Source organism: Grammomys surdaster, unplaced genomic scaffold (genome assembly GCF_004785775.1).
Source record: "Grammomys surdaster isolate TR1022 unplaced genomic scaffold, NIH_TR_1.0 129, whole genome shotgun sequence".
In the NCBI taxonomy this organism is placed as follows: Eukaryota; Metazoa; Chordata; class Mammalia; order Rodentia; family Muridae; genus Grammomys; species Grammomys surdaster.
In genome coordinates this window covers 8,351,251-8,377,200 of record NW_021604587.1, presented here as the reverse complement: position 1 = coordinate 8,377,200, position 25,950 = coordinate 8,351,251, and the positions used below count along the sequence as shown (strand labels likewise).

Sequence of the window (25,950 nt, the reverse complement as noted above, 5' to 3'; positions counted from 1 at the left end):
AGGAGGGAGGGAGGGAGGGAGGGAGGGAGGGAGGGAGGGAGAAAGAGAGGGAGAGAGGGAGGGAGGGAGGTAAGGAAATGTGAGTATGTTGGAGGATAACAGAGTAGGTGACTGTTGTGGACTGTGGATTGTTAAAGTCAGAAAAGTCAGAAAGGAAAAAATTAGGGAAAGGGCAGCTTCGTTTTGGTGTTGTGTTGTTATAATGTAAGTGGTCATTGTCGTGAAGGGTAGCCCAGACCTTCCTGGTCTGCAATGGAGGTACAAATGGTGAAAGGATATATTCAGCCACACTCGTTCCCTTCATTGCCAAGGAGCCATGAAGCATAAGTTTGGGTGGCTAGGCCACTGATCTTTGATCTCTTCCTCTCTTAAATGTAGGCTCCACCAGGCTGTTTTAAGGAAGCTTTAGAAAACGTAAACCAAAGTTTACTCAGGAGAGATACGGTGCACAGACAGGCTGACTTGACACAGTCTTCCTTTGTCTTTGAAGCAAAGGCAGCACTTGTGGTACTTTATGTTGGGAGTACCTGGAGGAACTTTTTGTTTCCTTTCTAGCCTGGGCTATACATGGAGAGTGTGTTCCTAACCCAGTAATACTTGGCATTGAGAGCACATTCATGGGTCTGACTCGCATCTATTATCTTGAGCAGTAGCAGGATTCCCAAGGGGCACTCAAGTGACTCTATCAGGCAGAAACTCCAGGTTACACAATCTTGAGGACCCATGGACAAGTGAGGAAACTCATGTTCCTTCAATGTCTATCCCACCCAAGAACAAATGAAGATGTTTGTGAAACTTACTTCTACTGTTTCTGCTGATAATAAATCCACTACTAATTATGGTACTTGGTAGCTACAGCAGTGGGAGAGATGCTAAGTTTGGAGGGGCTTAGGAAATGTTGCAGCGAAAAGAAATGTGCTTAATTTGCACAAACTCATCTCCACACTTTATCCCTTAAATATTTATTCATTAATTCAGTAAATATTTATTAGTGGAAGTGGAAGTGGTGATACATTCCTTCAATCCAAGCACCCAGGAGGCTGAGTTATCTAGGATCTCAAGTTCCAGACCAGCCTTGGCTGCATGGCAAGATTATATATCAATAAAACAAAACAGAAATATTGAGTGTTTGTATGTGTCAAGTACTATTCTAGTGGCTGGGCCTAATTGTAGTGAGGAATGAAGACAAAAATCTCTACTCCTTTGGAATGTATGGCTGACAGGCTAAACAAATATTATATGCTACATAGTGGCAGTGCTAATAGGAAAATCACAGGATGGAGTGAAATAGAGAAATGTATGATTTCCAGGCATGGTAGTACATGTCTGTAATCTACTTAAGAATTTCAGGTCAAACGGAGTTATATTGAAGACCTTATCTCAATTCAGAAACCAGCAAAGGAAAGGAGTAGACAGAAGGGACTTGGGACTTTAGAATGGAGTGTTTTCTAATTTAGTTTCCAGGGAAGGACCCTCTGAAAAGATGGTGTTTGAAGAACTACATTAAAGAGGTAAGGTGAGGGAGGAAATTGTGGCATTGTGTGGTTAAGAAAGAACAGAAATGACTGGAGAGCTGGCTTAGTGGTTAAGAGTACTTAACGGCTCTTGTAAAGAACCTGAATTTGGCTCCCAGCATCCACATTAGGCATCTTACAAACACCTGTAGCTCTAGTTCCTGGGAGGATCTGACACCTCCAGCCTCCACTGGTACCTGCACGTATATGGACACATATACACACAGATATGTACATCTATTCATCATTAAAACTAATAAAACAAATATTTTTTTAAGAGAGAAAGGATAGAAAGGTGTGCTAATGCCCAAGTTTTATGAGAAATAATACAGAGCCCAGAATGTTTGGAATAGTGCTAGGGAGACAATAGCAGGTAGATAAGATAAGAAAAACAAAACAAAACGAAACAAAACAAAACACCACCACCACAACAACAAACCAGTGGTGCAAGAATTCTGAGCCCAGTAAACAAGTCATTGCAAGGACTTTGGGTTTTTCTCACTGGATGAGATGGTGATATACCTAATTGGTTTCAAGTAAAGGCATAACTGCAGATGACTTATATACCATGTTACATTAGTAGTTGGGTTAAGATAAAATGAAGAACGGAATCCCCTCCTTCTAAGGTACCACAGGACACTACGAAGTTACAAAAGCATCTTAAACCACTCTCTACCCTGTCTGTTTTAATGCTGAGAGCTTCAGGGTAGCCAGAGCACAGGGAAGCCTGAGCCTAGTGAACAGTCTTCTCTGAAGGAAGGAGACTTTTTCAAAGTAAAAATGAAACAATGGCTAATTATCTGTTTGGAAAATTCTGAGTATGCTGAATACACATGCTGAATACACTCCATTAACAGTGTCTGTAACCAAAATTTTTTTTTTTAAAGATTTATTTATTTCATTTATATGAGTACACTGTAGCTGTCTTCAGACACACCAGAAGAGGGCATCAAATCTCATTACAGATGGTTGTGAGCCACCATGTGGTTGCTGGGATTTGAACTCAGGACCTCTGGAAGAGCAGTCAGTGCTCTTAACCACTGAGCCATCTCTCCAGCCCCCCCCTTTTTTTTTTGTTTTTTTTTTTTGTTTTTTTTGTTTTTGTTTTTGTTTTTTTTTTTTGGTTTTTCGAGACAGGGTTTCTCTGTATAGCCCTGGCTGTCCTGGAACTCACTCTGTAGACCAGGCTGGCCTCGAACTCAGAAATCCACCTGCCTCTGCCTCCCAAGTGCTGGGATTAAAGGCGTGCACCACCACTGCCCGGCGTCTGTAACCAAAATTTTCTATTGAGAAAATACTATTTAGCAAAATATTTACCTGTGTGGTGACATTCACTTCTTTTTGCTTTCTGTTATATCTTTCTGCTTCAGTATCTGCAATTTATAAAACAATTCTATAAAATTTGAAGACATTGAAAACATTTACAAAATGCAGTTTTTATTTAAGAATTGTCTCAGAAAGTTAGAGCTTGCATTATAATACTTGAGAGTACTTCATAGAGTTACTAATAAGGTATTAAAATAAGCCCTTCAGTGATAATTTTTAAAGATATAACTTGACATCAAAGGTAACCTACTTCAAGCAAATAAATGTTTGAGACCTGAGCTAAGATACAAGGGGTCTAAAAATAATCACCAGTTTCTGTAGTAGTGAGACCTCTTGAGTTTTTTGTTTGTTTTGATTTGTTTTGAGCCCAATAACTTGCTATTTGTAGGTTACAGATACAGAGGGTTAGACAGCTGACTGGAGGCTGCCTTTGAGGCAGTGAAGGGGAATAAAAAAAAGAATTAAAAATGACTTTTCCAAAAAGAGAAATAGAAGGAAAGCTTTGGAAATCCACAAAGGCAGCAAAAAAGATACAGAAAAGAGCTAGGAGAAAATACATAAAACCAAATACATGATGCATACAAGCAAAATGAGCATAGCTTCAGCTCCAAAGTTTCTTGTGAGGAACAAGAAGCTGTTTGCAAAGGGAAGGCTGATAAAAGCCAGGCCTCTCACCTCAGAGCAAGCCAGGTTCCCAGGAGCATCAGCTCCAGTGGTCGAAGATACAGAGATTGTGCCGGTGGAGAGAAAGATCCTATTTTGTCATGATACACCACTTGAAAGCTGCTGAGCATGGTCTTTCGTTTTTTAAAAATGTATTTACACATATTAAATATACATAACGGTAGGTTTCATTATGACACTTTCATACACACATATAAAGTACATTCATATGCACACACACACACATGTATATGAGGACATTTATATACAACTCTCAACCCTTTCTTGTCCTGCTCAGCCCTTTTCACCTTCCCAACTGGTTCCCCTACTCATGCACCACTGTCCTGTTCTCTTCCTCTCTGCTCACTCCCCTCCCTCCTCTCTTTTTCTTCTTCTCTTTCTATCCACTTCTCCTCCCCTCCGCCTCCTTCTTCCCTCCACGCTCTCTCTCTTACCCTTTTTATGATCCACTGAGTTTAATTAGAGTGTTTACAGGAGCATGATTGATTAAGGAGTTATTTACAAGAGCTCAGACAGTGCTATGCTATTGAAGACAAAGCTCTTTCTTTAACTATATTTATCTCATCAGGGAGAGCTGGCATCTCATAATCCCCCTTCCCCATTCTGTGACAGAATGTTGACGGGCCCAGTCATGTGCTGATAATCTCAGCTTTTGAGAGCTTAACTGTGATGCCTATTTTTCAACATAACTACATCTGCAATTAACCTAAAGCCCACACATACCTGTGAGGGATTTAGTTTTAACTAATTAAATCATTTGAAGTTGGGATAACTCTTCTAATCCAGTGATCTTCAATATATCTGAATATATTTGAGGTGGCAAGATACACATTTAATGCAGATCCTTTGAGGTGGGAAGACACTCTTTAATCTGGACCACACCTTTTGCTGGCAGCCTGCACAAAGGACATGGAAGGAGCAGTTTGCTATCTTTGCCTGCTTGTTCTCCATGCCAAGTCTATCCCTTCCATAGCATCACAGCCTACTTCTTTGGAATTCTGGTGTATAGTGAAGACCAGCTGAGATGGCCAGCTAATGAACTGAGTAACAGTTGGATTCTTGTACTTTCTGTTGGTAGATAGCCACTGTTGGGCTAGCTGGACCTCAGGCTATAAGCCTTTTTAATAAATCTATATACATTTTCATCAGTACTATAAGAACAGGTCATGCTCTGCGTCCCCTTAGGAGAGGAAAATATTGTCAAAAACTGAGGTACCTTGAAGATGTGAGACCAGAGAGTATTCAGGGGTGTCTGCCACAGCTTCAGAGTGAGCAAGGCCCAGGAAGGAACTTTTAGCATACAAGGAGGCAGACATTTATGGACTGTAGGGTGCAGGTGGCAAAAGGCTGACTCAGGATAGAAAGTGCACAGAGAAAAAGCCCTCCCCTTTAGTGGCTGGGATTAGATCGATTCAACCAGGAATAAATCAAGAGTTTGATAGCTCTGAGCCTGAGGCTAGTGGATGGATCAAATTCTGGATCCACTTGTCTGTTCTTCACTAATAGAGGTCCTGAGAAGTTACCTACGGCAACAATGCCTCAGCAAAGTGATTAACACTCAGGAGGCGTTGAAAAGAATGAAGGTAGGCCCTCTGTCTCTATGCTCCAGCGCTGAGGATAAGTCCCACACCCAAAGCACCTTGAAGACAGTGCCCGGTCCTCCAACACACTTTGGCCTCTACTAAAACATTATCCATTAGGCAGCAGTGCAGTCTGGAGAGTCTCAGAAGAGTGACAAGATTTTCCCAGCCCACAGGGTGCAAAGATAAGCATATCCAGCAGAGGCCCCGGATAAAGATGACAAACGGCTTCTGTGAAGATAGTTCCCGGGGTATCAGACACTTGTGCAGACTCAGCAGGAGCAGAACTCAAAGAAGAGACCAGAGCTCACAGGTTGATTGACCATCTCTGCTCCATGCATGTAACTGGCAATCTTCATTTGTTGATTTTTAAAACTGTTTTCTATTTAATCTTATTTGTATTTATCATTTAGCTTCATATACTTAATCTAATTTTGTTGAAGCATTTTTCATTTGGGGAAAATGTTTTTTTTCCCTCCACTTCTTTTTTTGCTCTCTATATTTCCTCTTTCTGGCTACATTTAGTCCCAGGATGCTCAAATTCGAGTCATTAACACCTTTACTCACTAAAACATCCCTAGCCCTAACATTTTCCCACTTTGTACATTCATTGTACACAGTACTGTGTTACACTGGAGCATTTTCATACAAGTGCTTATTATACGTTGAGTGTACCCCTTCTCTGCACTCCCACATTCCTTTTTCTCCCCTCACCCCAGCCCTTTGCTCCCATTATTCCTTTAGACAATATTGCTTCTGCTTACCTGTCATATATACGTACACACATGATTTTGTGTGTTTAAGTCTAGGAACCACAGGTTAAAGAAAACACTATGTATCTTTCTACGACTGACTCAACTCACTTAATATATGTACCTTCAGAACATACATTTCTCTAAAAGCAATATTCACTCTACAGCTGAAAAAAGTTTCACCATCTGTGTGTGGGATTGTACTCACACCTGAGCATACACACACACACACACACACACACACTTTCTTACCCACTCCCCTGCTGTTGAACACCTAGTTTGGCTCTTTGATGTGACTATTATCAGTAGTGGTGAAGTAAACAATAAACAATGACACCAGGACATGAAGACTTGGAGAACGGTATGTAGCTGGGTCATATGGAAGAAGGATTATTATTATTTAGAAGCTGCCATGCTGACATCTGTAGTGGTGGGCTGGTTCTCAGTGGTGTATAACAGTTTGATTTTGTGCGAATCCTTGGTGTATCTGATTTGTTGTTTTGAAACTGTGTATCTCTGATTGTCCTGGACCTCACTAAGTAAACCAGGATAGGGAAGAACTCACAGAGACAGGCCTGCCTCTGTTCCCTGTGGCAACCTCCATGCCGAGGTGTGTTTGTTTCCCTAATGAGTAAAATTCAGACCTGGGTGAGATGGGATCTCAACTTTTAAAATTATATTACAAGAGAACAGGTTTCCTTACGGTCTGTTGGCACATACCTATCTTTCATCGGTCCTCTGCTCCTTACCACTCTGCCCCATTTCTTTGCACTCAGTCCTTGTTTATATCCTCCTACCCCAGATAAGCCCTTCACCTTCATGCCAGGTGTGTTCCATTACCTCCTTCTCACTCCCCTCCCTCAGAGCCTCTTCCCCTTCTCCCTGTAAATCCCTCTGTACTTTTATTGCCTCTATATACACCCATCCCTATATAAATACACATATATAAAAATTAGAAGCTAGGATCTGCATATGAGAAAAATATGCAGTGTTTGGCTTTCTGTGCCTGGGCCAATTCACTCAGTATAATATTTCTACTTTCATATGTTTCCTGAAATTTTATTTTTTTATTACTGAATAAAATTCCATTATATATATAATACATATACATACATATATATAATATATATACATATATATGATATATATCACATTTTTATTTTATATGAATCTTTTTATGAGCATCTATTCTGTTCCATTTCCTTGCTGTTATGAATAAAATAACAATAAACGAGGATGTGTAAGCATCTCAAAGGTAGACTATAGAACGCTTTGGTTATAAGCTTAGAAGAGGTATAGCTGGGTCACATAGTAGTTTTATTTTTACTTTTTTTTTGAGAACTTATTCTCACTGACTTTTATAAAGTCTGCATCAGTTTTCTGTGAATAAGGATTTCTCGTTCCTCCCCACACTTTTTGCTAGCATTTGTTGTTATTTTGATCGAGGTGAGGTGAAATCTCAAAGTAGCTTAATTTATTTTTTTCCCGTAAGCTAAGGATGATAATTGGATACCAAACTCTTTCTCTCTTTTTCATATGATCATTGACTGTATTTTATCTTTTGAGAACTGTTTGAAGATTTTATTAGCCTTTTAATTGATTGAATTGTTGTTAGATTTTTGTGCTCTTTGTATATTCTGGATATTAATCCTCTGTCAGAGGTATAGGTAGAAACAATTTTCCCATTCTGCAGGCTATGTTTCCACTTGATTTATTTCCTTTGGAGATTTTTATTTTATGAGTCCCAGTTACCTGTTGCTGGCCTTCTTTGAGTCACTAGAGTCTATTCAGAAAATCCTTCCTGATCATGGCCATACCACTCCAAATATGCCTGATCTTGGAAGCTAAGTGGGGTTAGATGTGGTTTGTGCTTAGGTGGAACATAGTCCTATCCCTGTATCTTGAGTGTTTTCTCTGTTATGTTCATAGAATTTCAGGTCTTACATTGAAGTCTTTCAGCCATTTGCAGTAGACTTTAATAGAGGTGATATATAAAGACATTGGTTAATTCCTATTTGGTACAATTTTGTCTGTAAGTTTGTTATATATAACCTTTATCATGTTGATATATGTTTCCTCCATTCCTAGTCTCTTCAAAGCTTTATCATGAGGAGATGTTGGATTTTGTCAAAGACCTTTTAGGCATCTATTAATATGATCACATATGATCTATTACATATGCTGATTTTCATGTATTGATCCATTCTTGTGGCTCTGGGAGGAAGTCAAGGTGATGCTGATGAATGAGCCTTCTGACGTGTGCTTGAACTCTGTTCACAAGCATTTTGTTGAGAACTTCTGCATCTGTGTTCATTAGGGAGATTTATTTATGTATTTTTGTGTATCTTTATTTGGTTTTTGCATCAGGGTAATATTTACTGTAGAAAGTTCAATCTTTATAAATTTGTGAATATGAAAAATATACAATTGTGTATATTGTTATTCATATTTTCCTTTGTCATTTTAGTTTTACTGTTATTATCAGAAAATATAATACATTATTTAGATTTTCTTATATTTTTTTATGCCTTAGTTTGTGTCCTAAAATAAGAGCTATTTTAGAGAAAGTTCCTTCTATAGATTTTCTTAGGTTCATTTAATTGATGATACAATTTAATTCAAAATTTTTATTTATTTTTTGTTAACAAGATCTATTTGTCAATAAGAACCAGACATTTGTTGTTGTTGTTGGTTGATTGTTTTTTGTTTTCTTTTGTTTTGTTTTTTGAGACAAGGTTTCTCTGTGTAGCCCTGGCTGTCCTAGAACTGCTCTATAGATCTGACTGGCCGTGAACTCGAAGATTTGCTTGCCTCTGACTTCCCAGTGCTGGGATTAAAGTAGGGCACCATTGCCAGATGAAAATCAGGTACTTAAATCATCTATTATTATTGTGCTGAGACAAATCCTCGTCTTATACATCTGTAGCACATGTGCAACTTTGTGTTTTTGTGGGACCCCTAACAAGTGAAACATGGGCTATCTTGGTCTCTGTTCCCTTTCTCCCGACTTTGACTGCCTGGATGGCCCTCAGTAGGAGAGCATGTACCTAGACCTGCTGAGACTAGATGCCCCAGGGTGGGGTGGTACCCAAGGGGAGCTCCCTTTCTCTGAGAAGGGTTGAGGGCAATAGGGAGAGTGATTAGACTGGGAAGAGGGGGAGGATGTGATCATGAAGTAAAGTGAATTTTTTTTTTTAAAAAGAGTTGCTTTGGTCATGGTGCCTCTTCATAGCATGGAAACCCTAACTAAGACAGTAGTATCTGTTCATGAAATTAAACGCACAGGATTTGGTGGGTATATATTTAGAATTGCAATATCCTTTTTAACAGATTGTTCTTTCATCAGTAGAAAGTAATCTTACCTATTTTTCTGAATAATTTTGTCTGAAGTCTTTCAGTTGCTTTTTCAGTTGTTAGACAACACTGACTTGTTTTCTAGTTCTATTTGATTAGAAGGCTTTTTTCTATCCTTCATTCTAAGGTTGCATCTGTCTTTGATGAAGGGCATTTCTTGGAGGCAACATGTTTTTATATCCAGTATGCTAATCTGTTCCTTTTGATTAGGGAACTGAGACCATATTTAGGTGAATTATTTAGAATTAGTTATACTTTATTATTTAGAATTAGTTATAAATAGCATATATCATATTCTTATAGTATATATTAGTATATTATATATACTTACATATGTAAATTTGTAGAATTATTTTTGAAAGGTATATATTAATGCCTGTCATAATTTTATAGTGGTTGCTAGTTTTTGATTTTTTCATTTTCTTAACTACTGTTCTTGCACAGTTTATTTTTTCCTGTAGCCTTATTGGTACATTTATCTTTCTTGTCAGTGTCCTCCAATTTATTTTCAAGAATCTTTTGCAGAGTTGGCTTGGTCATGAATTCTTTTGGCCTGCTTTTTCATGCAAAGTGGTCCTTTCTCCTTTAGTTGTGATAGACAGTTTTTCCGGGTATAGTAGTTAGAGTTGGCATATCATTCTAATACCTTCAAGTATTTAAAGTTTCTGCTCATAAGGCTGTTATTGTAGTGGCCTTGCTTTTATATGTGATATTTCTCTCAGCTTTCAAAATACTCTTTTTTTTTTTTGCTCATTGTATTTAATGTTTTAGCTATAATATGATATGGGAAAGTTTATTCGATTCCAGAGTTGCTGGGTTGGTTCAGCATATTCAAATTGATAAGTATAATTCCCACATAAATAAGACATAAGGACAGAAATTAAATGATTATTACAACTGATGAAGAAGACTTCTCACAAAATTCAATAGTCACTCGTAATAAAGAAGCTAAGAAGTAGAACATGTCTCAACACAATAAAGCTATAGATAACAAACCTATAGCCAATGAAATACTAAATTGAGAACATTTTAGAGAAAATCAGGAACAAGACAAGGGTTTTCATTCTCTCTATTCTTACTCAGTATAGTACTTAAGTCTCAGTGAGGGCAGTGAGTCTGACACTGGGCATATAGATAGACACACATAGAGGACCTAAAAATAAACCCCACAGTTATAGTCACCTAATTTTTGCCATAGGTGTAAAAAGCATATTCAGAGATAGACAGTGTGATGGCAAGTTTTCTGTCAACTTGACACAAGCTGGAGAAACTGGAAAGGAAGGAGGTCTTTGGAGAAAACACTTCCTTAAGATTAGGCTATAGGCAGGCCTGGGAAAAAATGTTTTCAAGATTGGGATTTAGGCAGGCATGTAGAATATTTTCTTAAGTAGAGATTGATGAAAAGGCCCCGCCCATTGTGGGTGTGGCCACCCCTGAGCAAACAGTACTGGGTTCCACAAAAAAGCTGGGTAAGCAAGCCACAGGGAGCAAGCTGCACTTCTAAGCGGCCTCTGCCTCAGCTCCTGCCTCCATGTTCTTGTGCTGCTTGAGGTCCTGTCCTGACTTCCTTTGATGATGAACAATGCTGTGGAAGTGTGAAATAAATAAACTGTTTCCTCCTCAGTTGCTTTGGTCCTACTCTTTCCTCACAGCACTAGAAAACCTGAGACAGAGCTTCGTGACAAATGGTTCTAGAAAAACTGGATTCCCACATGTAAATGAATGAAATTCGATCCATATTTCATCTTGTACAAAAGCAATTCAGAAAAATAAAATACCTTACAATAATACCTAAAACTCAAAAACAACAACAACAACAAAAAAAACCCCCAAAAAAAAACCAAACCAAAACAAAACAAAAAAAGCCGGGCAGTGGTGGCGCATGCCTTTAATCTCAGCACTTGGGAGGCAGAGGCAGGCGGATTTCTGAGTTCGAGGCCAGCCTGGTCTACAGAATGAGTTCCAGGACAGCCAGGAATACAGAGAAACCCTGTCTTGAAAAACAAACAAACAAACAAACAAAGACCTAAAACTCTGAAATTTCTAGAGGAAACATGGGTAAGACACTTCAAATTGTAGGCTTAGGAAAAAATTTCTGGAAGAAGGATCTAACAGGAAACATCACAAGAGTTCTGGACTATTAGATTTCCAGAGTAGCTAAGTTATTTAATGTGACTCTAAAATAAAAAAAGAAAAACAGAAAAGAAAAGAGAACAAGAAAAAATCTTTAAGCATTAGACAGGATATATAAAAAATTTCAGAAATTAAGCTAATAAAAATCCACGTACCAGCCAATGAAGAAATGTGCTAATGATCTGAATAAACAGTTCTCAAAATAAAAAAGTACAAATAGCCAACAAATACTTTAAAGTGTGTTCCATATACTTATCCAGAGAGATCCTTAATTTATGAACATTTCTTTGACATTCTATCTTACCCCAGCCACAATGGCTATCATCAAGAAAATAGATGACAAGAACGGCTGGCAAGGAAGTGGAGAAAGCAGAGCCCATCCTGACTGCTGATGGGATTGTAGACTGAGAGACTCAGTATAGAGACTCTTCACAAACAAAACAAAACTGATTGTAGAACTCTGTGTGTGTGTGTGTAGGTCATGAAACTAGAATGAGGAACAAGTGAGGGAAAGAAGCTGAAGAAATACACGTAGTAAGAGAGCAGAAGAGACTGACTAGGGGATGAAAGGGAAATCAGTTGGAAGAGAGGAAGGCAGCAGTGAAAAGGGACAGGTGAGGACAACCTATAATGATGACTTACATGTCTGAAGTGAGTGATGAAACTCATTGCTTCGTATGCCATCCAAAAACATTAATAAAAGTAACAACTTACAAACATACAGCAAAATAAATACACTCATTTGAGAAAATAGAGTGCCGAGCTGAACTCTACCATGCAAGTGCAAGTTCTCCAAATGTAAGAAACTTCAATTAGCTTACTTGATAAAAATTTTACCTAGAAAAACGTTTAAGCTGGAAGCATTAAAAGGGGGCAAGAGGATAGTACGAGTTAATATTCTAATATGTCATTATTAAATTGTTATTTCTAAATGTCATTTTAATTTTTTGATAATTTATAATACACTTATTTCTGAGTTGGATTTTAATTAAAAATGTATTTATGTAAATAAATGGTATCTAGTATTAAAATATAGAAACATACACACACACACACACACACACACACACACACACATACTTATAATTTTTTTGGAAGGCTGGGTCTTGCTAATTTAGTCCCAGTTCCTGTATTCCTTTTCCCCAGTGCTTCAATGCCATGTTTATGTGACCACATGAGCTTTTAAGTTTTAAATTCTTCTTTGTTTTGTATTGTTGTCCTTGGGCTTGAACCTGAGGCCCTGCATATGCTTGTTAAGCAGTCTACCAATCAGCTACATCTTCAGTCTTAAATTTTATATTCTTGTAGGCTCATCTGTGTGTCAGAGAGGTACTAAAGTAATATAATTAAAACAGCATGAGATGGTCTGAGAAATGCAAGCTAGTGTTGATTACACTAGGATTTTAAATTTGAGAAAATAATTTTCAATGAATTTTCAAATCAATTTTTGGCAAATTTGTGCATAGGAACATAAATCATATACAGTATGTCATAGTCATTGGTATACTTTTTTTTTTCATTGTACTTGAGATTTACTAACCTCTAAAGTTAGAAAAACAAATCTTTCGAAACCAGACACAAGGTTATAAACCCAATCTGTCAGCTTTGGTATTCTGTTAGGAATGAAAAAGTTCAATTGCTTTAATTTGATGCACTATAAAACTGATCCTACATATCTGAGCTTGTTAGCACAGGCCTGGGACCCAACTACTTGGGAGGCTGAAGTGGAGGACTGCAATTTTTTAACCCAACTTGGGAAACGTAGTGAGATCTTGTTTCAATTAAAAGCAAAGAAGGATGAGAATGTAGCTGACTGGCAGAACATTCACCTAGCATGTATTAGGTAGGCCCTGGGATCAGTCCCCAGTACTAAAAACACAGATGAAAATGAAACCAAAAGCAAAATCCCATGCTTCGTGAAGTAAAACACACATGCATGTGATACATGTAAAATGCAACGCATGGAAAACACACATGCATATGATACACTCACTTTCTAGACACATAGGAATTTGACTTAGGACAAATACAGGTAGTCAAATTTTTTTATATTTACAAAAGTCACATGATTTTACTTTAAAAGCAGGTCATAAATTTTCTTATGTTATCTCTAGGCTTGCACTGATTGGTCTAATGTGTTTTATCCTTTTTGTCACTGATAAACGTTATCTGTTTTTCCCCAATAGAAGCAAATCTATTAAAATTAGTTAATTATATTTGACTGACACATAGTTATATGTTTATGAGGGAAGCTGTTGTTTTGATCCTGGTTGCAAACTCATGGTCACATGTTCTGTTTATTTTGTGAGACAGACTATATAGGAATTAGCCACCAGTTATTTGATATTTAACCCCTTGTCAAATCACTGAAGTAACCAGCGAATTCTAAACTGAAATTTAACCTTTACATGATGACAAATGCATTAACAAACATTCTGTTTTACAGACTCTAGTTTATAGAATTATGTATATCTGAATTTCTCCTTAGATTCTTAGGGAGTAAGATAAATAACTAGAATGAAAATTGATAGAAATTTCTCTATCGAAAGTTTGTGGTTAATGGAGGCCAAGAATATTTTGCAAGTCGAGATGGCGTCATTGTCCCCAACTCTGCCTTGAAACCTAGCAAGTCCTCATTTTGTACTGTATTCATTAGTTCTCTATGATAATCAAATGACATGACCCATATATTTTGCACAATATTTTATATTTGGAGCACAACAAAGTTCAGCTTTATGTTATATAATTCTTTAAAGACTAGGATGGGAGCTAGAGAGACAGCACTGGCTGTTTTTGCAGAGGGCCTGAGTTCAGTTCCCTGCACCCACAAGGTGGCTCACAACCATCTGTAGTGCCAGCTCCAGGGGACCTGGTGCCCTCTTTTGATCTCCACAGGTACTGAGCATGCATATGGTGCACATACATACATGCAGACAAAGTACTCATGCACATACAATAAATTTACTTTTTTAACATGGAAAAGAAAAAAAGAATACATGTAAATTAATAGCTTAAAAAGTCTATGGGAAAGAAAACTTTGTTAGAGACCTCATAATTTTAGGCATTCATGTTTTGCTTATTACTAGTCATCTCTCAATGACTGCTTTTTTTCTTCAAATCACTTAGTCTAATTATATTTGTGTATTAGAAATGATACACTGTGACTTGATATTATAGTAACAGTAAATGCCTAGTAATTTTTAAACTCCATTATTACAGCTGGAGAAAAATGCGAAGAGAAGCCATGTGATTTGCTTGATTCCCATTGTCATTTTCTTCAAAGTACACGGGATATAATTAGACCTACTATGACAGAATGTAGAGACACAGAATACAAAGTACAAAGTGTCATGTGTGCTGGAGACAGAGGACAAAATTATGGATATTAAATGGCATAAAGTTTATATTATATACTGGGCCACAGAATCAAACTGTCAGTGGCAAGAGTAACATGAAAATTACAGGGCTAAAGTCAGTTATCAAGGGAAGGATAAGTGTAGCTAAGAGAATTAGTGGAGTGGGAGGAGGTCGCTAGTATAGCTCAAGGGATTGACTCTTCAGTAACTTAAGAGAAGAGAAGCTATCAGACATTATCTGCAAAACACTTGAAATTTACTAAACTATGATTCAATTCTCCTCCCAGGCTTTTAGATTCTCACCTAAGGAAATGAAATCTTGATTGGCTATCAGAGAAAACATCCTGTTGGAGAGCAGATTGGTTGTTTTATACCAAGCAAGAAGCCGTGGTTATTGCTACATGCTAGTGGCAATTGCATCATCATCATTTTTTTTTTTTGCATGAATGATGACACTCCCACCAACTCCAACACTTTGGGAGGAACACAGTCTGCTGGGGGCAGGAAGAAAAATATTTGAAGTTTTTCTAATATGAGGCTTTAATTTTTAAAACTCTGTTTTAAAGATCTATTTTTTACAACACATAATACAGTAGGTCGGTAACCTACCATGATATGTGTATGTACCTTCAAAAGTTTGATGTAAAGTTAGCCTTGGAAGGGAAATAAACATCATTTACCTCTAGAATAAAATATCTAACTATAAATGATTATATGCCAGATTCTTTGCATATAATTTTTTATCTGTAATATGGATATCAATCGAGTAAAGGAGTACACAGGTGATATTTGTGTTCATGTGTTACTGTGTTCATGTGTTACTATGTTCATGTGTTACTGTAATGCTAAGTGGAGTAACCAACTTGTCCAAGGCCAATGCCAGAATGAGATTCTCATTCAAGTCTGACGCCAGATATTTCCTTCTTTCTATGCTGCTATGGTTTCAAGCTGTTAAGGGATTCTTACTAGACTGCGTTTAACTGGGGAGAAGTTGTAAAGCAGCCCAACTGACCTTCAGCTTCACAGTCATAGAACAGAACTATGACTTGACAGTGAAGACTTAAAGGTGTGCCCAGTCATTGAGCTCTGTTTTCTTTTGTTTCTACTCTGTCTTCACTCTGTTTTCTCTGGTTTCATTTTCTTCCTTCTGACTTCTCTGGATTTTTTTCTTTTGTACATTGACCTTAGATCCCAATCATAATTAGTAAATACCTTAAGACAAAGGGTTGAAACAATTTCACCAAGAGACCTTGGCAGTAACATAGTTGCCCAAGGTAGATCCCTAGATAAGAGACCTTGCCTTCAACTTAGTTGCCAAAGTAGATCCCTAGATACTAGCCAGACACAATGTTAAACAGAGCCTTATAATCCCAGGCTACTTCAATGGAAACCCTCAATCCGTGCCTTTGATGTCAGACTTCCACCTTTTTCCCTGACGGAGGATATTATTGATTACATTTTTCCTGCTGTCACCACCAATTGGCTTTCCATTTCTGAGCTGAGCCTGGTCTATTGGAACTCTCCTGAGTTGGGGCTTTCCCTCTTGCTCCAGTAACAAGGTCAGTTGAAAACAACAACAAAGCCACTCCCTCAAATCCCTGATGTTTCCCTTCACCAGGATTTGGGTTGTTAGTGCAGCAACTGCAAATTGAAACAATTGTTTCTTCAGTTTAGGAGGTTCCTGAACTCCCAATTCTCAGCAGCTAAGCTAGACCAATACCTAATACCAAAGTAAATCACATAGCACGTATTAGCAGCATTGACAAAAGGATTTGAGGAAAATAATGTCTGAAAGCGTTTCTTATAGTTCTTTACAGAGTTCATTCCATGAGAAACTCAACATACACAGTCTCCTACCTCCACCATTTATAAACTAACTCACCACGTTTTCCCTTGTGATAGTGTCTAAATTCTAACCGCTCTATCTTACTTCACTTCTAAGACCCATTTTTCACAGATACCCCCTTGGTAGCCAATACCTTGGTTTTCTTATTCTTCATGCTTATTTCTTATTTGTCATTCTTATTGCTTATGCCATGCCTCTCACTCTAGATTTGTCCTGCCTTTTAAGGCAAATTTGATCAAGATCTCTAGATGATAACATTTGCTGAACCTCTTCTTGGTATTTCTTCTGAGGACTCATCAAAATGTGACCTCACTTGCATATTGTGCTCTAAGGTTACACACTGTTATCAAATGGCTGCCTTATGTTCTGGATCTTTACCACTGATTAGGTTTTCTTGTGATCTCTTAGATTGATCTTCCTTTGAGACGTTCTGATGGCTGACTCTCTCTCATTGACCCCTTTATCAGGTGTAACAAGCGGGAGCAATTGGTACCCCCAAACCTCCAACATCACTTAGGGAGTTCTTTGAGGGGTCGAGGGATGGTGAGGGAATAAGACAAACAGATGGGAAGAGGGACCATGACTAGATAATAAAGATATCAGCATTCTCCTTTCCGAGATGGCCAGCAACTTAGTGGCCAACATGACTGGCTTCTTCCTCACCCCCTTGACCTGAGACAGCCAGCTTCAAACAAAGACCTGGAGGGCTTTTTATCTCTCCCACCAGTAGGATTCCCTTGCTGATGGGCCAACCCTAAGAGTTCAAGGCAAGATCAGGACATATTTATACAAGAATTATGGGCCAGTCAGCCATTCTGTCTTCGTTCAAACTGAATAACCCTAAGTTAGGAGAGGGAGACCTTTCAAAGATTTAAAATGTTGAGCACTCCAGGAAAGACTGGTGTTGGGGGTTGGCCTGGTACTACTGTGTATTCAAATGCTAAATCCTGGCCCTCTAAATTTGGTTGCAGTCTAGAGAAGCACACACTCTTGTACACCAAATGATGTTGTATAAACTTTCCTCTCCAATATTCTCTAACTGGCTAAATAAAAATGGCTACAGTCAATTACTAGGGAGAATAGTGGTAGATAGGGCTTCAGTTACTGGGCTGGAGGTCACAGGAAGGGACCATGAAGAGGGATGGAGGGAGGGATGGAGGGAGGGAGGGAGGGAGGGAGGGAGGGAGGGAGAGAGAGAGAGAGAGAGAGGGAGGATGGGAGAGAAGGAGAAAGAAGTCAGAGCAGGAGGTCTCCATTAGATAGGATGGACCAGGAGCACGTAGCTGAGAGAAGTGGCCCCTGAGAACAGACTGATGGAGCAGAAAGAGCCCTGGTGAGACTCAAATAGCAAGTAACTTGGGGATCATAGCAGGGAAAAAATAGTTTAGGGGCAATCACCCTGTTATTTTGCCTTAAGCTGATTAAATAAATCCATAGGACTCTGACTCAATTATTGGGGGATGGGGCTGACTGGATCATTATAAGACCTAATAGAGTTATTAAATACCCAACAACATTGTACTGGATTTTCCAGCCAAGTTCTTTCTCTACTTTGCAGAGATAAGTCTCTATGTGTGCTTGGTGTGTGTGTGTTTCCTCACCACTAATAAAAGTCTGTCTTCACTAGGGAAAACAATGCCATTTGAACGAAACTCTAATGTTTGAAAAGCAGAAAGCATGAGCTATGAGAAAAGGGATTAATGGAAAGTGTAAGGCTCGGAGGAAACCATGACAGAAAACTTATGTTCATGCAAGTCAAGAAAGAGCCCAGGTTCCAGCTCCAGCAAGAAGGAGAGCTTGGCAGTTTTGGCCATGTCCATCTGAATTTAGAGTCAAGAAAGATCCAGGAGACCGGGGCTACAGAATCTTCCTCTGAGATTAAGGAAAACTGGTGAGGCCAGGAATTTGTCTAGGCAGACCCTGAATGGAGGCCTAGGGAGCCCATTGCATGAAGCTGTAAAGAAGATAAAGCCTGGACTGCCTTGGAGATGCCTTGCCCAAGATGTTAGAGATGCCAGATACCTGTGAAGGAAAGCTGCAGACAGGGCATGGGACCAGCTCAAGAGAGAGATAAATGTATTGTAGTCAACAAAGTTGAAAGGAGTGGGAAAGCTGAAGAATGTTTAACATCAGACACGCAGATGCAGACTTTGGAGATTGCCCTACTGGGTTTTAGTCTTGTTTTGATCCAGTGTTTCCTCACTGTGCTCCCTTTCCTCCATTTTGATGTGGTAATGTATATTCTGTGAAAGTGTGGGATCTGCTTTTTTAAGTTTTATTTTTCTGGGGTTACAGTTAAGAGACTGCCTTGAGTCTCAGAAGAGACTTTGGGCTGTTAAATAGTTTTGAGACTGAGGAAGACTATGGAGACTTTGGAGTTGGACTAGAGGCATTTTGCATTATAGTCTGACCACAGGCTACTGGGGGACAGGAAATGAATGTATAGTTTAATTGAGAAAGGCCCCAATCAGTTCATGTATTTTCATGCTTTGTCCTCAGGTGAGGAAACTGTTTTTGGAGTCTTGGGAGGTTTGACCTTGTTGGAGGAGGGGTCTCAGTGAGGGAAGGGCTTTGAGGTTTCAAAAACTCACGCCAGGCCCTGTGTGTGTCTCTGCCTGCTGCCTGCAGATTAGAATGTAAAGCTCTCAGCTACTGCTCCGGCATCATGCCTGTCTGCATTGCACCATGGTGATCATGAACTAACCCTCTAGAACTATAAGCTCCCAATTAAATGTTTTATTTTATAAGAAAAGGAAAAGGAACAGAAAAGGAAAGGAAAAGAAAAGGAAAGAAAGGGAAAGGAAAGCAAATGAAAAAGAAAGAAGAATAGAGGAGAGGAGAGGGGAGGGGAGGGGAGGGGAGGGGAGGGGAGGGGAGGGGAGAAGAACACAAGTTATAGGAGAATCCAGAAAAGCAGTCCAGGCTGATGGAGATGAACCATGATAAACAAAGACAGTTCTAAAATCTGGGACTAAATCCTGAGAGCAAATCAGGCTGAAAAGAAATGAATAGAGATATCCAGAAAAATCCCTATTACCAGAAATGGGTTGATGACTGGTGAGTCTCAGCAGGGAGACAAGCGAGCGGAGCCACATGAGATTCTGGAGAAATTGCCCCCAAAGGGATATTTATTTTGTGGAGGTGGGAATTCGGCTTTCTGAGGAGAGTGGAATGTAAATCAGCCTCTTTTCATTTTGTGCCTGCGTTCATATGATAGCTGCCTCACAGACTGATCTAATTTTATTCTAATTTACACGTACCCTCAGAATAATTTCCCCTCTACAGACACACATCCTCTTAAAAACCCATTAAGTCCTTGTGGCATAAAAGTGAAATTGCTCGGTTGACCGCCAGTTTCCTTCATAATCGAGTTTAACCCCATATTCGTCAGTCCCTTTAAATCTACATGATCCCCACTCTGTTCGTCCCTGGTTAGACCTTTGAAAGTTCTCTTCTTTCATTTATATAATCTCTATATTTTCAATTGTAACTGGGATAAAATTATTGAAAATGTCACCCTCAAAACCACGTCTAAACCTTTTATGCATTTGATTTGTGAGCCACTTAACTTCAGATATCACTAAACAGATGCTTAGAAAGGGCTCTTCATAACTCCTTACGCATCTGTATAAACATGGGTAAGTTTTAGAAAACTCTTTTGAGCCTCATTTCCTATCCGCTCGGAGCACCTGCCTTTCCTTTAAGTTGTATGGCCACTCCTTACAGAACACCCATAGGATAGCGTCGGGTAGAATCAAAGTGTGAGAGTGTTTGCTGAAGGCAAGTGTTGAATTCAAGGCAGCCAAATTATAAATATCAATTCTCTCCTCCTTTCCCACTGACCCATCTTAAAACAATAACAACAACAACCAACCAAACAACAACAAAAACCTCCTGTGCTGCAGATCACACCCAAGGCCTTGTGCCAACTCGGCAAGCATTCTACCACTGAGGAATATGCGCCCAGCCTCCAGAAGACCTGTATTGTACCTGTGGGTCTGCATCTGCACAGATGGCTTTGCTTTTCCTTGACTTAAAATGAAGAGACTTTACTTTGTAAGCAGAAGCAGCAGCCACAGCCCAAGATTTTACCTTCTCCTCAGCTTTTAACTCTGATCGCTGCTGCCTCCACCTTTCCCTTCAAGCCTCTTGCCTCAGTAACTTACGCTGTTACCAAAGTTCTGGTTACAGTCCCTCAACTCTCTTTCCCATGGCTTGGACTTGCTCCTTCTCTAGCAGAATTTCACAAGACTCTTTGTCTTCTTTCTGATAGGAAGATACTGTGATCTTCCTGTCCAGCCCAGGAGTGAGATTCTTCTCAACATCTTATTCTCCGACTCTGCTGCCCACATGGCCAGTACCTTTTCTCTTATTTTCAGCCTTCAGACATGATTACATTCTCTAGATGCTCATCACAATGGTATGCTAACACCAGTTTCTACATCATGGATGCTGCTCATTCGAGGGGCAGGCAGCTCTTCTCATCCTCTCTCTACAGGAATGATTTATAATAATGATGCCCACATAACTAGGCCAGACTTTGAAGTAATGAATGAATATGCAAACGGAGATTAAAGAAATTGAAACTTGTAATAAAAGGACTGTGATAATGAAAATGCTCGAACCATAATAACTTTGCTGAGGGATAAATGCATTTAATGTAGTAACTATAGACTTGATAAGGGACTACTGGTGGAGTTACATGAATTAGTATGGATATTTGCTGGGTGTTTCAAAAATAGTCTATAATTTAGTATTGATATCTGTGAAAGAAAGGTATTTAAAAAAAAAACCCTTTTTCTCCTCCACTGCATTCTTCAAGAACAAAAGTGACAAAATTTCCATAAAATAAAGTTACTGGGGGAATAAGCTAGCAGTGAGTGAATAATGCTTTATTTATTTTGATTCATATGCATTTTAATTGAATAGAAAAGGTCAAATAATTCCTTCAACACTGCTGAAGATTTTCCTTCCAGAAGATTCATTGTACATGCCAGCAAAATGTATAACAGAAACCTGCAAAAATGCCTGGGTAATATTCAATGTGCCTGTCACAATCCCTAACATACAGGAAGTGCTAAGTGAATGTTAGTCTTAGTAATTCTTGCTTAGGTGAGAAGTAACTTGGTAGGAATACAAATGACATATGGGAAAACATGCTGCAGATGTTAACTGGTACTTTCCCCCGGTACTTCCTTATACATCAGGGCCTTTCTCTATTCAGTCTGTGTTGTCCGTTGCATCCAAAGCCAAAACAAAACAAAAGAGACTGACCTACCTGGGGATCCATCCCATATACAGACACTAAACCCAGATACTATTGTGGATGCCAAGAAGTGCTTGCTGACAGGAGCCTGATATAACTGTCTCCTGAGAGGATCTGCCAGAGACTGACAAATACAGAGGCAGATGCTCACAGCCAACCATTGGACTGAGCATGGAGTCCCCAATGGAGGAGTTAGAGAAAGGACTGAAGGAGCTGAAGGGATTTGCAACCCCATAGGAAGAAAAATAATATCAACCAACCAGACTCCCCAGAGCTCCCAGGGACTAAACCACCAATCAAAGACTACATGGAGGGATCAATGGCTCCAGCCACATATGTAGCAGAAGATGGCTTTGTAGGGCATCAATGGGAGGAGAGGCCCTTGGTCCTGAGAAGGCTTCATGCCCCAGTGTAGGGAAATACCAAAGCAAAGAGGGAGGAATGTGTGTGGGAGGGTGTAGTACCGTCATAGAAGCAGGGGGAGGGTGGATGGGATAGGGGAGTTTTTGGAGGGGAAACCAGGAAAGGGGATAACATTTGAAATGTAAATAAATAAAATATCCAATAAAAAAAGAACAACCAAACAAGCAAACAAAACCCCGAAGTGGTAGAAAGATCTAGGAATGCACCATACATTGCATCAAGGTAGCAGCAAGTTTTTCTGGGAGCCATTCCCCAAATGGGAAAAGACTTTCTCTATTAGGAGCGGGGAGTGAGGTGGAGCAGTTGCAGAGAGCAGCTTTCACTGTGATAGCCTGAAACTGAGGCTTAATAGACATCCGATCCATTCGTAAAATTTTAAGAAAGTTATAGTATTGCAGATTACTTTTTAAACTAGAATTTATGATAGACATTATTTAGTTTACTGGGCATCAAAAGCCCAAAGGCTTTCTTAATGCTGAATGTACTATGTGCCTCATGCTCTAGGGATGGGACAAGAGAGCTTTTAAGTTGGAGACACTGGTGGCTTACTTGAAAGGGTAGAACTTTGCAGTTGATAATTTGCACTTTCAGTTTTGAAGAAGAATGGGAACACCTAAGCTATGAGTTTAAGTGTCATCAATGAGGAGTGACAGAGGTATGATTAAACAGGCAGTTAGATGACGTGGCTAGACTCCTATTACCTGTAACCTCCACATTCTGAACTAAATCTCATATGCCCCTTACCCGAGTCAGTCAAGGGGACTGCCACACACTCAAGTTTAAACTCATGGGAAAAAATTATTTTGACAGGGTCTTACCGTGGCTGACCTGGAACTCACTATGCTCCCAAGGTGACACTGAATTTGTAGCAGTTCTCCTCAGCACCCTGAGTGGTGAGGTTGCAAGCATGTGTCACTAGGCCCAACCTGGATAATGTTTTATTCATTCCTCTCCAATATTCCAGTGGCCATGAAAAACATGGTTTTCTCTGAATAGTATAGTTGTGTGCAGAGAGTGGAGGGAGTCATTCTGAGACCTAAATGAGATCGTGGATGTACAAGTGTTGGCCTGGGCTAGGCATTTGGTACTGACTTCATTTCCTGCGGTATTCTGTTCTTACTGACGTGGGCTGTCCACCTCCACACAACATTCATCTTACACTTTAGTCTGAGTACTTCCTCAATGTCGGAATGTTTTCCCTTCCTTTCCTCAATTGCGAATGCTAGTCATCCTCCTAGAATATGTCTGTCCTCTATCAATAATGGAGCTGAACAATATACTCTTAATGCATCTTTGTGAAGTGACTAAATGCATTTGTTCTCCTATTTCCTGGGGCTTGATTGACTTCAATGAGCCTTCTCTTTTAGGGATTTCCCCAGACTTATCTTGTATGTCACTCAAGGTGGCACCCAACCATAGACTGAGTACAATACTATATTTCTTATTTTTCCTTTCTAGTTTCATTAATGGACTTTCCATCCACATTGCTCCAGCACTAGAATGTCACAAATTTGAGGATAGACTTACTTATTTTAGGGTACTTTTAAGTTTATATGTATTTATGTATGCCTGAGTGATTGATTAGTAATGACTGAACTAAGACAAATAAGTGATTTCCTGTAATATGATATCAAATTTCCCTGAGTATTTTAAGAATGTGTTTCACCAATTTCTTTTTCTTTTTATAGTTTCACAGTATTGGAGATTGAATCCAGGGCCTTGTGCATCCTGCCTTTGAGCTACATCTCCAGCCCCCAACTGGTTTCAAAGCCACTTAGAACCCACTGAACCCTGTAACTCGTGTCCTTTCACTGTGCGGGAGGCACTCTTTAAGATTGAAAGAGCTGTGTGAATCAGCAGCAGAATGAGTCCACAGGATTCAGAAGTTTTCAGTCAATCCTTGTTTTAGATCCCTTGGTGAATGGTTGGAGTGAGGCACCAGGCCTACCCAGTTCTGTCCGCTTCACTTACTTAAATGACTAGAACATCATGTAGTATCATTTGATATTGTTATAATATACTTTAGAGTAATTGAAAGTGTTATTTAAATAATAATGATGCAGTGTTAGTTAAAAGGACACACACACACACTTATTGCCAAATTAACTAAGTGGAAAATCCTGAGTTTTTGTGTTTTATGTTTTAGCATATTTAACATACATATACAAAATTAAATATGTGGTTTTAGAAATATAATGACTTCTGTTCTACAAATACTAATGTTAATGTTTAACACAGATTGAATATGGAGATAAATCAGTTTGTGTTTATGTCTGGAGATACTTTGTCAATCACCTTGTTCTTACAGATTTCTGATGTGTAATATAAATAAAATCCAGAATAAACAAATGAACAGTATAATTTCAAGCTTGTAGAGAGCTGTCTCTGTAGTGCTACCATTTATTAGCCAGTGTAGACAGACCCTTGTGATCTCTTCAGTCATGTTGCTGTTACAAAGCAATATTGCAATGATAGATTACATTGTTTTTGTGTGTGTGTGTGTGCGCGCGCGTGCACACGTGCACACTGCAGGCACTTGGAAAGGTCAGAGGACAACATGTAGAAGTCTGTTTTCTCCTCTCATTGTGTGGGTTGCAGGGACTGAACTTAGTTGGCCAGGACTGGTGGCAAGAGCCTCTACCCTCTTGATATTGGGGCATTTCTCTTAAGCTTATGGACAGTTTAGTCACTACTATTCATTACTGTCCACCTCTTACCCATTTAAGTGAAAAACCTCCTTTAGACATTATTTCCCATTCATGCATTTGTCTGCTTTTGAACTCTGCCCTATTTTCTTGGTTATTTGTATGTTCTTTCGCTAGCACTGTAGTTACTGTATATGTATAATTGCATGCTTTGCTATTTATGAAGAACATTGCTATGTGCAGATATGTGCACACATGTGCATGCATACATATATACACTCTTCCTTAGTGTTCCTCCTTTTTTGTGAATTCTAAGAATTTTATTTCCTAGGTGAATTTTAGGGAAAGTTTTTAAAACTAGTTATAAACCTGTTGATACTTTTAATACTAATCCATTGTACTTGTATACTAGTTTATAGAGCCCTGGCGTATTTGTATTGATGTTCTTTCAAGGCATATTAACTTATTCATAGCTTCTATTTAATTTCTTCAGAAAGATCATTTTCCTTCATATAGGGTATTATATCTTCATTAGGATTATTCTGAATTATTTATATTATAGTTATTGTGAAAGGAGTTTAAAATGAGTTGTGTATATTATATTCTTAAAACTGTATTTATTTTGTGTGTATGAATGCTTTGTCTGCACGTATGTCTGTACATCACTTACATGCCTGGTTCCTAAGGAAATAAGAAGAGGTTGTCAGAATCCCTGGAACTGGAGTTCCTGGGGGTGATGTGGGTGCTGATGATGGAACCCAGGTCCTTTGGAAGAGCAACCAGTGCTCTAACCTCTGAGCCATCTCTTCAGCACAAGACGGTTACATTTTTAAAAAGAAAATGAACTTTTATTTAGATTTGTCGTGCCTTAACTGTTTCTTTGGTTACTATTGATTTGTTTACTTTCCTCCAAGACTCATGTTTTATTTTGCAGAAACACAGTTTACAGCCATTATTTCCACTAGGGTTTATGGGAAATCAATTTTCTGCCTCCATTTAGGTTAGAAATTGTTTTATCTTGTCACTATACTTGTCTGATAGTCTGTCAAATTATAGACTCTAAATGCAAAG

General features: G+C 38.9%; 1 protein-coding gene across 1 annotated transcript in view; it reads right to left on the bottom strand.

Annotated features, from left to right (window-relative positions):
- Positions 1–25,950, bottom strand: part of Sel1l2 (SEL1L2 adaptor subunit of ERAD E3 ligase) — a 131,027-nt gene that overhangs the window by 94,475 nt on the left and 10,602 nt on the right. The window contains exon 2 of the mRNA XM_028755044.1: positions 2,832–2,887. Coding sequence (XP_028610877.1) covers positions 2,832–2,887 — 56 coding nt within the window. The remainder of the gene's footprint in view (positions 1–2,831; positions 2,888–25,950) is intronic.